At 48.8% G+C, this 15588-nt stretch overlaps 5 protein-coding genes across 5 annotated transcripts; 4 read left to right on the top strand and 1 right to left on the bottom strand.

The window, feature by feature from the left end:
• Window positions 1–311: 311 nt before the first annotated feature.
• On the bottom strand, window positions 312–2451 carry N7469_002907 (uncharacterized protein; the record flags this gene model as incomplete). The annotated part of the gene is made up of 5 exons (XM_056641827.1): window positions 312–1247; window positions 1301–1669; window positions 1732–1861; window positions 1981–2150; window positions 2263–2451. 5 exons carry the CDS (start codon window positions 2449–2451, stop codon window positions 312–314), a joined length of 1794 nt encoding a protein of 597 aa, XP_056504321.1.
• Window positions 2452–3586: 1135 nt separating this feature from the next.
• N7469_002906 (60S ribosomal protein uL2) lies at window positions 3587–4621 on the top strand (the record flags this gene model as incomplete). The annotated part of the gene is made up of 3 exons (XM_056641826.1): window positions 3587–3635; window positions 3841–4418; window positions 4484–4621. The coding sequence occupies 3 exons, from the start codon at window positions 3587–3589 to the stop codon at window positions 4619–4621; spliced, it is 765 nt and encodes a 254-aa protein (XP_056504320.1).
• A 1225-nt stretch (window positions 4622–5846) lies between these two features.
• On the top strand, window positions 5847–6560 carry mpt (putative DNA repair and transcription factor Ada; the record flags this gene model as incomplete). The annotated part of the gene is made up of 1 exon (XM_056641825.1): window positions 5847–6560. One exon carries the CDS (start codon window positions 5847–5849, stop codon window positions 6558–6560), a length of 714 nt encoding a protein of 237 aa, XP_056504319.1.
• Window positions 6561–8152: 1592 nt separating this feature from the next.
• On the top strand, window positions 8153–9747 carry N7469_002904 (uncharacterized protein; the record flags this gene model as incomplete). The annotated part of the gene is made up of 5 exons (XM_056641824.1): window positions 8153–8279; window positions 8372–8539; window positions 8598–8713; window positions 8771–9051; window positions 9111–9747. The coding sequence occupies 5 exons, from the start codon at window positions 8153–8155 to the stop codon at window positions 9745–9747; spliced, it is 1329 nt and encodes a 442-aa protein (XP_056504318.1).
• An 863-nt stretch (window positions 9748–10610) lies between these two features.
• N7469_002903 (putative RSC complex subunit (Sth1)) lies at window positions 10611–15010 on the top strand (the record flags this gene model as incomplete). Its single annotated transcript, XM_056641823.1, has 4 exons — window positions 10611–10703; window positions 10789–11002; window positions 11071–14720; window positions 14774–15010. The coding sequence occupies 4 exons, from the start codon at window positions 10611–10613 to the stop codon at window positions 15008–15010; spliced, it is 4194 nt and encodes a 1397-aa protein (XP_056504317.1).
• Window positions 15011–15588: the final 578 nt, after the last annotated feature.

Raw genomic sequence — 15588 nt, 5'->3', positions numbered from 1 at the left:
TCTTTGATCAAAACCGCGTGTACTTATCCTCACCTTTGAATGAATTGCACATATACTCTCATGGTTTATCTAGTAATGAATCTACAAAGGCTGTCGATTCAAAGAGAGCTGATGTTCCTTTAAATTAAAATCCTTTTATGTATATCTACAGTCCAGAAAGAAGCTACCAATCCGGATCCTACGTAGCAAACTCCGGTTCCAACCCTATACCCAAGAAAAGTTTTCTCTTTCTATGCCAAATAGCGTACATGGCCTTAATTGGCCGGGTTCCAGCTTTAATGCGGTTGTGTTTGGGGCAATTGGACTCCAGTTTAGTCCCCGGTTCCAAAGGCAGGGCCTCTTGAGTCACCAAATTCACCTACATTGTTATGCTTGGGCGGATCTGCTGATGCGGGAGATGGAATCTCTTGAGTCGATGGTCCAGTCGAAGCCGGCACGGCTTGTGCTGCCAAAGGATCAGACTGGGGTACAGGTGTGGGTGGAACGAAAGAGGGTACTTCGACCATCTGCTCTGGTTTCGATGGCTCTGGCGGGTTGACCATGGCTTCTGGGGCATAACTTGGACGAGATTGTGGTTCGGGGGCTGACGATTTCACCGGTATTTCGACTCTGCTCATTTCATGTGGCTTAACATGCTCGGCAGGCGGGGGCTTATCAACTGGAACAGGAACAGATGGCCCTTTACCTTTGCCATACCGGAGCTGGACAACAAGACTGGGCGGCTCCCCGTTCGCAATTGATTCGTCGCCACTTGCATCGTCCCCTTCGTCGTCTCCTTCCATATCATTGTCATCGTCATCTCCACCTTTCCAATCATTGCCGCTCTCGTTTCCACTCGATGCAGCCTCTGATTCGTCTTCAAGGTCATCGACCCCATAACCAGAGTACCCATTGGGATGTATAGAGGTACGAGCTCGCTGCGGTCTCGTCTGATCTTCAGCCTCTTCCTCATAGTCGTCGTGCTGACCCGCAAGCAGAGCCTCTCCATAAAGTCCTCCTGCACGAGACCGAATTTGCCGTCCGCTCGCCGTGAATCGAGGCCTAGAAGGTTCGGCAGGTGTTACTGTTGTAGAAGTGTTTCGAGCAGATCGCCTAGAGGGCCCTTCGTCTGAGAGAAATTCTTCATCGTCGGAGTACGTATATTTCAGCTTCTTCCCACGAGTTCGGCCTTCATACATAGAGAATCCGGGCTCTGGGCGAGAAAATGCAGCTTTACGTGCAATGCGATAGTCGCGACGTTTGCGTTTCTAGAAAGTATTGTTAGAAAGGTTCTGTGATATGTTCCAGTAGATTTGCCTACCTCTTCTGACGCTTCGAATCGGGGAATCGCGCTGCGAATCCTCTCACTGAGCTTTTTGGAGTTTGTACCCTTCTCTTCCTGCAATTTATCGGCCATTGCTTGCAATTCCGGAATGTCACCGGCAACACTCCACCAAGTAACATGTTTAAGTGCCGGGTTGCTTTCCCGGTATAGTCTGAAATGAGTATCGTCCTTGCCCTCAATCAACCAGTATCGTCGTTTCAAGCTATCACGGCCCCACGGCTGAACTGCTAAAGGTTGATTGAGGTCATCATCGTGGCGCGCTTGTTTATATGACTCTTTTAGTCGAGCTTGAATGGCCTCGGATGACGAGAGGGACCAGAGTGCCAAGGATCTCAAAAGCTCAATCTAGTGAAAATGTCAGATCAGAACCAAAGTCCGAGCTTTGAGTTGGTGGAATGGCGGCATACACGTTCTTCCGGCAACATGGTCGCAAAGGTGCGACCTCCCGAGAGGGGGCTCTTGCCTGCCCATAGCTTGGGCCACTGCGACTGATGTGTTTGGATTGCCTCCTCCAATGGCCGGGTATAGTGATTCCGCCTGTATTGGTGAAATAACAAATTAGCACTGTTTCTGTTGCCAATTGTCGAACGACAACCTCAAGCGCATCTCTTGCAGGTCGTGGGCGCGGAAATCAATGCATTGGACGGGGGCCATACTCAACATCTTTCTTGCGGTTCAAAACGAGACCCAGCAATGCGCAAAGAAGTCGCTCGATGTATTCTCCGGGCGGACTATCTACAGCTCCTCGCTCAATATCTTGTGGCCCGTAATGCGGTAGTGCTTTAGGAAAGGCTTCATCGAACCGCGCGCGGAACATCACGATGAACTAAATAATGCGACAGCTTAGCGAACATGTCTTAAGATGGGATAGACGCGTCTTCGACGTGTCCATTGGTGTAAATGGTGTATTAGATCCCCCACGCCAGCTGCTAACTTACTGCGATGCCTGGATTGTCCGCGATCACGTATTCATGTGGTGGTGATGGCTCTCGTTTGGGTGGCGGAGTTGAAGACTCCTTCTTGAAGTATTTAGCGATGCCGGTCGGTTCATCGACCTCCATTGCGGTCTCATCATCGGTTGGAGGTGCCGAAGATAACGATGAGGAGTCGGAGTCTGAAGGCGACATGTTTGATGTGGTGGTGAGGTGATGCGAAGGTCGAAGTTGGGAAGATCGCGCAGCAGGCCGTCACGTCGGTAATGAACTCCTCCTGCCCAGCGCCCGCAGGACAATACAGTATCACTGATTGAATGGGGTTTATTCAACGCGTGAGATGATAGTGGTTTGAATTATGACTACTTTAATTCTTTCGCTTTAATTAAAAGATTTGACTAATTAGTAACTAGAAATTACAAGATTTGGAAAATTAAGTAGTGCCTGAATTGGAATCCAGTTGTACTACCGAGAAGCTGAAGAACTATATGCTTTACAAATGGTTTTATGCTATATTACGCTTGAGTAGTAGTTCCAATAAACATCTCAAAAGACAACGCTCTTTTGGATTCTAATGATCTATATGCGGTAGTATTAGTTAGTATATATTCTATACTACACATGGCTGCATGTAGGCCAAGTACAATCCGATGTACATAGTAGCACCAAGTTGTTTATGAATCCTCTCTTCTGATATTCACAAGTTAGCAGGTCTCAACATTGCTAGAACTTGATAAAAAGAAAACAGCGTTTTTCCCTCTGAAATCTGCACTCTTCGCATGCACAGCCTTTTTCCTAGAAGACCTTGACTAGCAGCAGAGTGCTCCATTTGAGAGGATCTCCGCAAGCCAACCAGGTCGGTCACAGCGTCAGGGCTACGGCAGCAGTCACGTGGTGATTAGATCAGCTGGTCACCCCCAGGTTTATACTGTACATAGAGAAGCAGGGCACAATCCTCCAGAGTTCATTTAGTACAATGTATGTTTGAAAAATAAATAAATATGTATATTACGATATACCTAGTTTATTTGAGGATATTTTCACCAACAACTCTAGATACAGTCCCTTGAACAATAGAGAATTCCCCCATCGGGCTCGCTTGCATGGCTAGGATGCTGAGGTAATGCACCATCCACTAAACCCAATTCGGCTAGGTTAGCGACCGCACCCTAAAGCCCACACAGTCCCATTCTCCGACGATTTCTCATCCTCCCAACGACAAGCCCATCTTCAATTCGAGGTACGACCTTTTCCCCTCCACACGACTCCGTCAACACCGGATTTCGACTGTCGACTCCGTGATACTAATTATCTCCTACAGACAGTCGCCATGGGTCGCGTTATCCGCAACCAGAGGAAGGGCCGTGGCTCCATTTTCAGTGAGTTCGACCGCAACAATCTACCCAGCCCAAATCCAATCCAATCCAATCCATAATGCGCACGGTTTTTCTTTCGTCGGGACTGCACACAGCAGCGAGGAGGATTGGAAGCGACAAGATACACACAGATCATTTACAATCATTTCTTTTTGCTGCGAAATACGGGAACTGGAATACTGATCTTGAATTTTTCTTCTCTTTACAGCGGCTCACACCCGTCTGAACAAGGCTCCCGCCCAGTTCCGTACCCTCGACTTCGCTGAGCGTCACGGATACACCCGTGGTGTTGTCAAGGAGATCATCCACGATGCCGGCCGTGGTGCTCCCCTCGCCAAGGTCCAGTTCCGCCACCCCTACAAGTTCAAGATGGTGACCGAGACCTTCATCGCCAACGAGGGCATGTACACCGGTCAGTTCATCTACGCCGGTAAGAACGCTCAGCTCACCGTCGGCAACGTTCTGCCCCTCGCCTCCATGCCCGAGGGTACCGTCATCTCCAACGTTGAGGAGAAGTCCGGTGACCGTGGTGCGCTTGGCCGTACCTCCGGTAACTACGTTACCGTCATTGGCCACAACCCCGAGGACGGCAAGACCCGTGTCAAGCTTCCCTCCGGTGCCAAGAAGGTCATCAAGAACACCGCCCGTGGTATGGTTGGTATCGTCGCCGGTGGTGGTCGTACCGACAAGCCCCTGCTCAAGGCTTCCCGCGCCAAGCACAAGTTCGCCGTCAAGCGCAACTCTTGGCCCAAGACTCGTGGTGTTGCCATGAACCCCGTTGATCACGTAAGTTATGCTTCATCTGAAGATTTATTCTATTTGCAGTACTCTAACCGGTCTCTTCTGTACAGCCTCACGGTGGTGGTAACCACCAGCATATCGGTAAGGCCTCTACCATCTCCCGCTACGCCGCCCAGGGTCAAAAGGCCGGTCTCATTGCTGCCCGGAGAACCGGTCTGCTCCGTGGTACCCAGAAGACCAAGGATTAAGCGTGATATTACGTGGAGTTTTCTTTGTGACGGGTTGAAAATGGACTTCTGCTATGAGACATATGTACTTAGGCGAGTGCGGATAAGCGTCCCATGCGCCCTTAGCGAATTAAGGTTGTGGTCACCATCCTTTTCTTTTTATTAAATCAAAAAAGGGTGATGGAATGGGGTCCGAGGCTGGCCTCAAGTCAAGGCAGAACGGAAAAGTCAAAAATGCCCCTTGGGGTTTTGGAAATGATACACCTTTGAAATTCATCTGTCCTTGGTCACCTGTAGAAGTAGTAGCCTGCTGCAGTTTTTGAAATGTTCTCTGCACTAGTGTAGTACGTAGGACATGGTATGAAAAGTTCCGTACTTTGGAAATTCACATTTCATGCATCAGATTGATATCATTTTCTGATCAGAATGATATTGAGTGCACCGCTAATTAATATCTTGAAGTTGCGCATAGATCTTGGTATCTAACTAATCCATGGATGGGCGATATCTGGAGTTTGGGAACTTTTCTTCATTCCTACCTTGAAAGGTTTTCTTCTACATTTCTATTAGAGTAGATACCTGGAGTGTAGTAGTGTAGCATTTAACTTGAGTTAGGAGTCCCAATGGGCTCCGAACTTCATAATGTGATTCGAACGTACACTCGTGTAGTTGTTGTGGGATCTGCATTCACTGGTACTCCCAGGGCTTTGACGATCTAGTCATTACTGAGTTAGCAGACACCACCTAGTGTCTGATAGGTATCTGCTACCTTGAACTAGTAATAGTATTATACTACTATTAGAATACTGGCTTATCCAACGTGATGTGAGTTCAACTCAAACAAGTTGTTCCCATGTGATATTGAGTAGGAGCTGTGGGTGGTACACGCTAGGTATATACTATATATATCTAGGTCTGGAATGGGCTCAAGTTCATTGAAAGGTCTGCAACTTGAAGTTGAAATTGATGAGTTCTCAATTTAAACCCTAATTCTACATAGGGAATGATATTGAATATTTATTGTATAGTCTGAAGCATTTGAATTCCTTTCTTTGATAAGTACTCTGGACCTGACCGATAGGGACGAATGGTATCAAAGCCTGAAATGCGGCCGCTGATTGGTCATATTGAGATCAAGAGCCAACAAGCTTTCGGTGCGCCCGTACTCCCAAGGTATTTCATTCTTCAATCTGCAACAATTTAGCATGATGTCCTCGATCCCTTTCGAGACCAATATCTTTCAATCATGGCACATCTCATGAAAACCCAACAGAAGATCCCGCGCCTCAACCGATCAAATGAGGTCCTCACCTCCGCACAACGATGGCAAGCCGTAGTAAATCGGGACGCCACCGTCGATAGTTTCGTCTACGCAGTCCTAACAACAAAAATCTACTGTCGCCCCTCATGTTCAGCCCGATTAGCCCGACGAGCGAACGTCAAATTCTACAACACCGCATCAGAAGCCGAGAACGCCGGATTCCGACCCTGTAAGCGCTGCCAACCACAATCAGGACGAACAGCGGCTCAAAGTAATCCACAAACGGCCATTATCTACAAAGCATGCGAACAGATACGCGACGAGCTTGCAGCTGGGCTGAAACCGAGTCTTCAGGGGTTAGCGACTCGGGCTGGTCTTACGTCGAGTCATTTTCATCGTGTCTTTAAGAAACATACTGGCGTTACGCCTGGACAATATGCTCGTGGTCTCCTAGTAAGCACCAGCACTTGCACCGCGACCACCCGGCCCTTGTCCGAGTCGTCGACTTCTGATACATTGTCTGACATTGAAACACCATCCGGCGGGTCTTGGAGGATGGAGGAGGGGGTGATGATGATGGTGATGATGAAAGAGCCGAATTTAGGTCTAGGGGATGGTGTTTTAGAAGGCCCGATGGCTGGTCTGTCGGCGGTTGAAACTAGTCTTGGGGGGGAATTCTACATCCCCTTCTTCTCTTGACAAGGATTCTAGTTGGAAGGAGTGGAATGAATTTGATGTTTTGTTGGCAGCTGAGTCGGGGGAGACTTCATCGCTCGATTTGATGTCGATCGACCCCCGCGTGCTCTCGGTTTAAATGAGGGTCCGGTGGCACTCAGTAAACATGGGGTACACAGTTGCTTGGACTATGTACTACTATATTTAGTTAGTTTCCTTTACGTGGAGTACAAATATGGCATTTGGACTTTTCGTTCAAGTTGATAATCCTTGATTGGTAGAGGAGATAGCCCAGCCAATCGCCTTGATGAGACATGATTTAATGAAGGACGGAAATGAACAATCAATCTAATGTGGAGTAATTTTGGAGTAAGCTGTGTACGTATTGTCCTATGTAGACTACAGTTACATTTGTAGATATTAACTAATAAGGAGTGAGGGTGACTTTACAGTATTATACTATGTAGTTATTTACTCAAAGTGCACTAACTATATTCATGTACCTACTTGGACAGTATACGTTATGTATGTACACCGTACTCTCCCACAGGCAGCACAGATTCTTGCCAAGGGGAGCACGGCAGAGACAAAGTGCTGATTGCACCAACCTTGGAAAAGTCAATGGAGCAGATCGTCGTGGCTTTGGCATCGCCACCACCAAGTCCCCAGTAAGGGAGGGACTGAAACACCGAGGCAACCAGGGAAAGGATGGTTAAGGGGGAGGAGATCCTGGGAGATCGTTGAGAGGGCTCCGTGCACGGCCGGGTGCATATGACCGTTGATTGTGTTGAATGCGGATTTGTACAGTATCAGTTGTATTTGATCTGCATTTTGTACGGTTATGTACATTGTAGTATACATAATTACGGAGTACAGTACAGTGGCGACATGAACAGGACAGAAAAGACACGACACTGTCTAGCATCTAATTATAATTAGAGCATGGATGATCCGGGCAGCTTTCCTGGACTTCCAATTGGAATGAGGCTGCTCCACCGTCGGCCCACCAACGCGTGTCACAGCTTTAGCCGCCGTCACGCCTGGACTTTATAAAACATGTTGGTTCGTTGTCTCAGGCGTGGTATTAGTTAGGTCATGAGAGTGAAATGAGGATAAATTTTCCTCAGGAATGAAAGATGGGAAGAGGGTTGAGATGATATTTAATCATTTGTCAATATTAATTACTTGTACTGCTGTTAGAGGTACATCCAGGTACAATACAGTACAACCGCAGGCCAGACGATGACATTCCCCACCGATCGACATCTTTCATTGTACATCTGCATGCAGTGAAACATATTGGGGAGGGAAAAAAAAAGAGATTCCAGAACCTTTGGGTGTGGCGCCAATCAATTTGAAAGTTGCAACTGGTTGGTCTTGCTTCTATGGAGGGGCTGCCTTCCTCTTCATTTCCCTCTTCTTCTTCTCCTTCTCCATCTCCCACCTTCCACCTCCCCTCGGGATTCAAGTCTATCGTTGACGGCTGCGTTTCTACCCAAGCCGGATTGCAATTCTTCTCTCGCTGGTTGCTCAATTTCCACGTCTTTTGTCTGTTTTAATCTGTATATTCACACTCTCGCAAAGACAAACAACCGCTCATCCCGATTTCATTCACCATGCATGTCAACAAGAGGATCGGACGCTTTAAGCAATGGGCTGGTGAGCGCATGGGCGGAGAAGTTAAGACAAATGCCACCGATGACTTTAAGGCGATGGAGACGGAAATGGGTGTCCGACATGAGGGTAAGAGAGGCACCTTTTTTTTTTTTCTTTCTTTCTTTCTTCTGTGTAGATCCAAAAAAAATGAAAAGTCGCTAATTCTGGGGCTACTACAGGCGTTGATCGCATTCATAAGTCCATGACCGCATATGTTAAAGCAATCTCAAAACGCAGTGAGGGAGATGACAAAGAGAAGACTCTCCCCGTGGCCCACCTCGGTGGCAGCATGGTCAGCCACGGCGAGGATTTTGATGCGAACTCCGAATACGGACAGTGTCTGATTAGTATGCCACCGCAAAATCTTGGACTATGTTACACAGGGTATTGACTGACCCATTCTAGTGTTTGGAAGAACCGAAGAGCGTATCGCACGCATCCAAGAGACCTATATTGGACAGGCGAATTCAAGCTGGCTTGAATCCCTTGAGAGATCCCTGACGCAAATGAAAGACTACCAGGTAAATGAATTCTGCGAAAGAGATGCATCATTGAACATGGAAGCTAACGGAAACTAGACTGCTCGGAAGAAGCTTGATAGCCGCAGGTTGGCTTATGATACGTCTCTTTCCAAGATGGAAAAGGCCAAGAAAGAGGATTTCCGCGTGGAAGAAGAGCTGCGCTCTCAGAAGGTAAAGTACGAGGAAGCAAGTGACGACGTGCTCCGCCGCATGCAGGACATCAAGGAAGCCGAAGTCGACAATGTTATGGATATGGGAACATTCCTGGATGCCCAGCTGGAGTACCATGATCGGTGTCGCGAAGCACTTCTACAGCTCAAGAACGAGTGGCCTGGAAAGTGAGTATTTTCCAATTGAGCTGGGTTTGGGAAAACAAATCTTGCTGACCCGCAACTAGCTCTAGTCAGGGGCCTCCACCAACTCGCCGGGCCACCCGGGCTCGTTCCAATACTGCTCACTCATACCAAGAACGGTATGAACCCGTGCAGGAAGAACTCGTGAGCGCCGTGGAAAGTCGGCCGCCAATCAGGTCTAGCAAAACTATTATGACCGAGGCACCCGCGCGGGAGCTTCATCCTAGTAATAGCTTCCCTCGACCAGTCCTCAATCGGACACCCACCTTTGAAGGACCTACGCAGCTCCGTCACGAGCAGGCACCCATCGCATCACAATGGATCCAACGGACGACTAGTGATACCTTGGCAGGACAGCGAAATATACCCACTGCCACCACTAGCAATAGGCAGAATTTCAGTGCTGATCCATATGCCGACTCGGAGGAGGTTAGCTCGTATGGGCGGTCCAGCCCTGAACGCAGTTATGGAGCTCGATCTAGCTCGCCAGCAACCTCACACGATAGTGTGGCATCTCGACGACCGAGCGCAACGGCGTTGAACGGGGGCACAATTACCAAGAAAGCCCCTCCACCACCACCTCCTTCTCGAGCAAAGAAACCCCCACCCCCTCCTCCCCCCTATGAAGCGGACACTAGTCACAGCGACCAATATATAGACTGCTTGGGATGGATGAGTTGAGTGAATTGATGTATCTGAATAAATCGCAGCGGGCGTTTGGGGCCATGATGGGATTATCGTTATGTGTCTGAGTGATTCTGACACGAGTTGATATTTGTGACTATGCCGAGTCACCGTGAATATACCTCTTTGCGTATAATATTTCTTCATTGCGTATAACTATAGTACTGTGTACTCTGTAGTGTACAGTACTAGTATGTAGAAGGGCAGTTACGAAAGTAGTAAGAGATGCTGACTCATGGTCTCAGATCTGCGCAGCCCGCGTAGCTCATTCAGGTGACAAGTCCCGTGACTTCACCCCCCCGAAATTCTCACGCTTTCCTGTTGTTCTCTTCTTGCCCAGCTGGTTTTCCCCGAGAAAGTTGAAGTCGCGCAACTTCCACCACTTCATTTCCATCCACTTTTGCCCCCAACTTCCGCCCTTTTTCGCGTCAAGCCTTCACTTTCTTCCGCTTTCCCGCCCTTTTCGTGTTTTCCCTTCCGCCTTGGAGATTGTTCCCCCCTCTCCTCCCTTTCCACTCCATTCCACTTTGTCGTACCCGCCACCCCAGACTTCCCATCGATCGCATCTTCCGAGCTCCGACCACGGGCCCCAAAAATCATCACGCTTCCATCGCCAAGAAGTTCCGACGAACCTTTCTTTCGTCGCCTCTACCTCCCGCCGACCCTCCTCCGTCGCGCACTCACCCTACCTGGTCGCGCTTTGCACAATCCCCCCTTCACTACAAGACGCGACCAAGCGTTTCTGAAGTGGAGCCTGTGATTCGCAGACCCTCGACCTCGACCACAACCAAAAAGAAAGCATCTCACTCCCCACGCGTTATCTAATCCACTTATGAATTGAAGTAATACGCGCATCAAATATGGCTTCGCTGCAGTCGGCGCCTTCGATGGCGCCCGGCAATATGAGTTTGCCGCCGAATCTGACCCAGCAGCATATCCAAGATGCTTTGCAGGTACATCCTCCTCTACCTTCCAAGCTCCCTGGTCATCAATTGCCCCAGCGTTATGGGATCGCATCTAACACTTTTTCGTCTATAGAAATTTAAACAACTTCAAGAACAGGGTGTTCCCCATGATAACCCCGAATACCTCAAATATCACAATCTCCTTGCCGCTGTCCAACGCCAGCAAATGTTCCAAAAACAAAAACTGGCAGCGCAACGCCAGCAGCAACAGCAACAGCAACAACAGCAAATGCTCAATGGCGCTGCTCCTGCTCCTGCATCCGATGCTCCCATCAATGGTGCTCATGGTATGTGATATAATAAAGCCGGTTTGGCTCACCCTGATCAATGCACTGCTAAACTCGCAACTCAATAGGACGGACTGCCTCTACATCCTCTATGACTGGTCCCACAAACGATGCGAATGCTGGTCGCAAGTCCGCCATGGTTGGAAGCGGAAGTTTTTCGCCTGAGCAACTCGCTATCCTGCGTAACCAGATCTTTGCTTTCAAGAAGCTGTCCAAAAATGAACTCATTCCTCCCGCTCTTCGTCAGCAACTTTTCGCAGTGAAGAAGACCCAGACCCCTACCCCTACTCCGACCGAAAATGTTGCGGCCGCCGAGAAGATCGTCGAAAACGCCGACAAAGACACATCCGAAAAGCCTTCGGACCAAACAAACAACGATATCCTTACTAAGGAATGGTATGATAAATATGAAGTACCTGACAAGGTCTCAAATAAGATTTCGTACCGGGATCATGCTATCTTCAAGAAGCGCGGCCGTATCCCGGCATTCTCTCCCACCTTCTTGGACCGTCTATCTATAGACGAGGACCGTGAAGTCGCACGCTTCAACCGAATGACCAGTCGCGCCAAGGCTATTCAAGAACTGCCTGTCAACATTGGTGTTTGGGACACTGAGAAGAGCGATGCTCCGAGCGGCGACTCCTCCGCTAACACCTCCCTCCTTATCGAATATAAATCCCTCAATCTATTTGAGCGGCAACGATTGCTTCGTGAGAAGCTCCGACGCGCAATTGCGCACGACCGGAACCAGGTGAACACTTCACAACAGCGTCGCATGAAGAGGCCTTCCCTTCGCGAAGCCCGCATTACCGAGAAGCTCGAGGCTCAACAGCGATCTGCCCGCGAGTCAAGAGAAAAGGAGAAGCAAAATGCTCAGTTACAGGCTCTTCTGCATCACCGCATGGTCCTTGTACAGAACGCAGATGCCGCGAGGACCCGTCTCGAGAAGTTGGGTCGTCACATGTCTCAGCATCATCAGTTCCAGGAGCGTGAAGAGCAGAAGCGTGTTGAGCGTACCGCTAAGCAGCGTCTCCAGGCCCTGAAGGCTAACGATGAAGAGACTTATATGAAATTGCTTGGACAAGCCAAGAACTCTCGTCTTGACCACCTTGTTGGCCAGACCAACAAGTGGATGCGCCAGCTCAAGGGTAGTGTTCGAGAGCAGCAAGGCCGCGGCAAAGCTGAAGACGTCGAGGATGACGGATCTGGTGACGATGAGACCAACGACTATTATGAGGTGGCGCACACCGTCAAGGAAGAGGTCACTGAACAACCAAAGATTCTTGTTGGAGGTCAACTGAAGGAGTACCAGTTGAAGGGTCTCCAGTGGATGATCTCCCTTTATAACAACAACTTGAACGGTATTCTTGCTGACGAAATGGGTCTCGGTAAAACTATCCAGACCATTAGTCTGATTACTTATATCATCGAGAAGAAGCAGAACAATGGTCCTTTCCTGGTCATTGTGCCTCTTAGTACATTGACCAATTGGAACGTCGAGTTTGACAAGTGGGCGCCCGCCGTCAGCAAGGTCGTTTATAAGGGTCCTCCAAATGCTCGCAAACAGCAACAGCAGCAGATCCGATGGGGCAACTTCCAAGTTCTTTTGACAACTTACGAATATATCATCAAGGACCGACCTCTTCTCAGCAAGATCAAGTGGACTCACATGATCATTGACGAGGGTCACCGTATGAAGAACGCCAACTCGAAATTGAGCAGTACTTTGGCTCAATATTACACCAGTCGCTTCCGTTTGATCTTGACTGGTACACCGCTTCAAAACAACCTGCCAGAACTCTGGGCACTGCTCAATTTCGTTTTGCCGAAGATTTTCAAGTCTGTCAAGTCGTTTGACGAATGGTTCAACACACCGTTTGCCAATACCGGTGGTCAAGATCGAATTGATCTGACTGAAGAAGAACAGTTGCTTGTCATTCGTCGTTTGCATAAGGTCCTTCGTCCCTTCTTGCTCCGTCGTCTCAAGAAGGACGTCGAAAAGGACCTGCCAGACAAGCAAGAGCGTGTTATCAAGTGCCGCTTCTCCGCCCTGCAGGCTAAGCTGTACAAGCAGCTCGTTACTCACAACAAGATGGTTGTCAGTGATGGTAAGGGTGGTAAGACCGGTATGCGCGGTCTTAGCAACATGCTGATGCAGCTTCGAAAACTGTGCAACCACCCCTTCGTCTTTGAACCCGTGGAAGACCAAATGAACCCGAGCCGCATGTCCAATGACCTTCTTTGGCGTACCGCAGGAAAGTTCGAATTGCTTGATCGTATTCTGCCCAAGTTCCGTGCCACCGGCCATCGAGTCCTCATGTTCTTCCAAATGACTCAGATTATGAACATCATGGAAGACTTCCTTCGTCTTCGCGGCCTGAAGTATCTCCGTTTGGATGGTGCGACCAAATCAGATGATCGATCAGATCTTTTGAAACTGTTCAACGCGCCTGATTCGGAATACTTCTGCTTCCTTCTCTCGACACGTGCTGGTGGTCTGGGTCTGAACTTGCAGTCCGCCGATACTGTTATCATTTACGACTCAGATTGGAATCCCCATCAAGATTTGCAGGCCCAGGATCGTGCCCATCGTATTGGACAGAAGAACGAAGTTCGAATTTTACGATTAATCAGTTCCAACTCTGTCGAAGAGAAGATTTTGGAACGTGCGCAGTTCAAGCTTGACATGGATGGCAAGGTTATTCAAGCCGGAAAGTTCGATAACAAGTCCACGAACGAAGAACGAGATGCCCTTCTTCGCACACTTTTGGAGACGGCAGAGGCGGCAGACCAGATTGGAGAGCAAGATGAAATGGACGATGACGACTTGAACGAAATCATGGCTCGTTCCGAAGAAGAATTGGCCGTTTTCCAAGGGATAGACAAAGAACGAGCGCTGACCGACGGATATGGGCCCAATGGCCGTTACCCGCGTTTGATGTGCGAAGAGGAATTGCCCGACATCTATATGCAAGAAGACAACCCCGTTCAAGAGGCAACTGAGACGGAAGTATACGGTCGTGGAGCTCGTGAGCGTAAGATTACACGATATGACGATGGTTTGTCTGAGCTTCAGTTCCTAAGAGCGGTGGATGCCATGGAAGGTGGCGAGGAAGATGCTCCTACTTTAGAAGAGGTCGTCGAGGAAAATGCTCGTCGAGCCGCTGAGAAACTGGCCAACAAAGAGAAGAGAAAGAAGAGAGCGTCGGGCATAATTGAATCGTCTCCTGACCCTTCGATCGAGGAATCGGAGACACCAAAGAAGAAGCGTCGCCGTGGACCCCCGCCCAAACGCAAGGCTGAAGAGGTTGTCGAAGAGACCCCGCAACCCAAACGCAAGCGTGGTCGTCAACCGAAGATCCCGGACACTCTCAGCAGTGCTGACCGTGCGACCTTGAACCGAATCGTTAATAGCGTTATGCAGTCTCTCAAAGAGATGGAGCAGGAAATACCTGCCGAATCATCTGATAGTGAAGAAGGACCAATGGTGCGGGCAATCATCGACCCCTTCATGAAGCCTCCGCCACGCTCGCAATACCCCGACTATTACATGATCATCAAGAATCCGATTGCAGTAGACACGATTGAGAAGAAAATCAAGCGGGATGACTACCAAAGTTTGAAGGAGTTCCGGGATGACATTCATCTACTTTGCCAGAATGCCAGAACTTACAACGAAGACGGCAGTCTCTTGTTCCAGGATGCCAATGACATTGAAGTAAGTATTCCTCCAGGATCAATTTTGAGTTTCCTATCTAACCATTGAAATAGGAAAAATGTGTGATGGAGTTGAAGAAATTAACAGAAGGCCACCCCGAATTTGCAAATTTCGATGATCCTGCTTCTGTTACCGGTGATGGACAGTCAACTGGTGCTGCTTCTGGCGCCGATACTCCATTGACTGCCAGCACATCTGGTCAACCGAAGATCAAACTCACCTTCAACAACTCCAATTTCGATGGCGCCAGCACCGCCAACGGAACCGATCCTGACGCCGACGAAGAATGATCAGTTGCTGTGTTTCTAGACTCCCTTCTGACCTTCCCTCCGCTGCCCACCTTTTTTCATGCCTCATATGCTAGCCATGTTTTGATTTCTTCTTCCCCTTCTTTTTTTTTCCTTTTTTCTTGTCCACCATGGAGTTCCTTTTCTTTCTATTTTTGACATCAAGAGATTTTAGTATTTTGATTGCCTTGCTGTCTGGAAGGGGCGTTTCCACGAGTATCAGGTTTGGATGAATCCGGAAAAAGGATGTGCAAAGGGTGGGAGCCTGTGTTTTTCTCAGAGCAGCGTCTCATCGTGGGAGTTCCTCTAGGCTGGATGACCTTCTAGATATCAGCCAGGGATGCGCCCCCAATATGTTTCAAATATGTACCTTTAGTCACTCGGATACGGGATTCAATATATTGGATCAAAATTCAAATTTCATGCTTTTCCTTTTGCCCTAGCATCTGCCTCTGCTTCTACCAGTGAGCATGGGGTTCTCAAGCGTCCCACGTAGTTGCGAGTGGGTCAACTGCAACAAGCAATACCGCTTGCAGATGCCCTTCGTTCACCGAGTTTTGTGCTGCAGATGAGCACCACAC

This window comes from Penicillium citrinum, assembly GCF_028827155.1.
Source record: "Penicillium citrinum strain IBT 23319 chromosome Unknown utg000002l:1.0-3833315.0:1.0-3834789.0, whole genome shotgun sequence".
Lineage (NCBI taxonomy): Eukaryota > Fungi > Ascomycota > Eurotiomycetes > Eurotiales > Aspergillaceae > Penicillium > Penicillium citrinum.
This window is presented reverse-complemented; position numbering and strand designations above follow the sequence as displayed.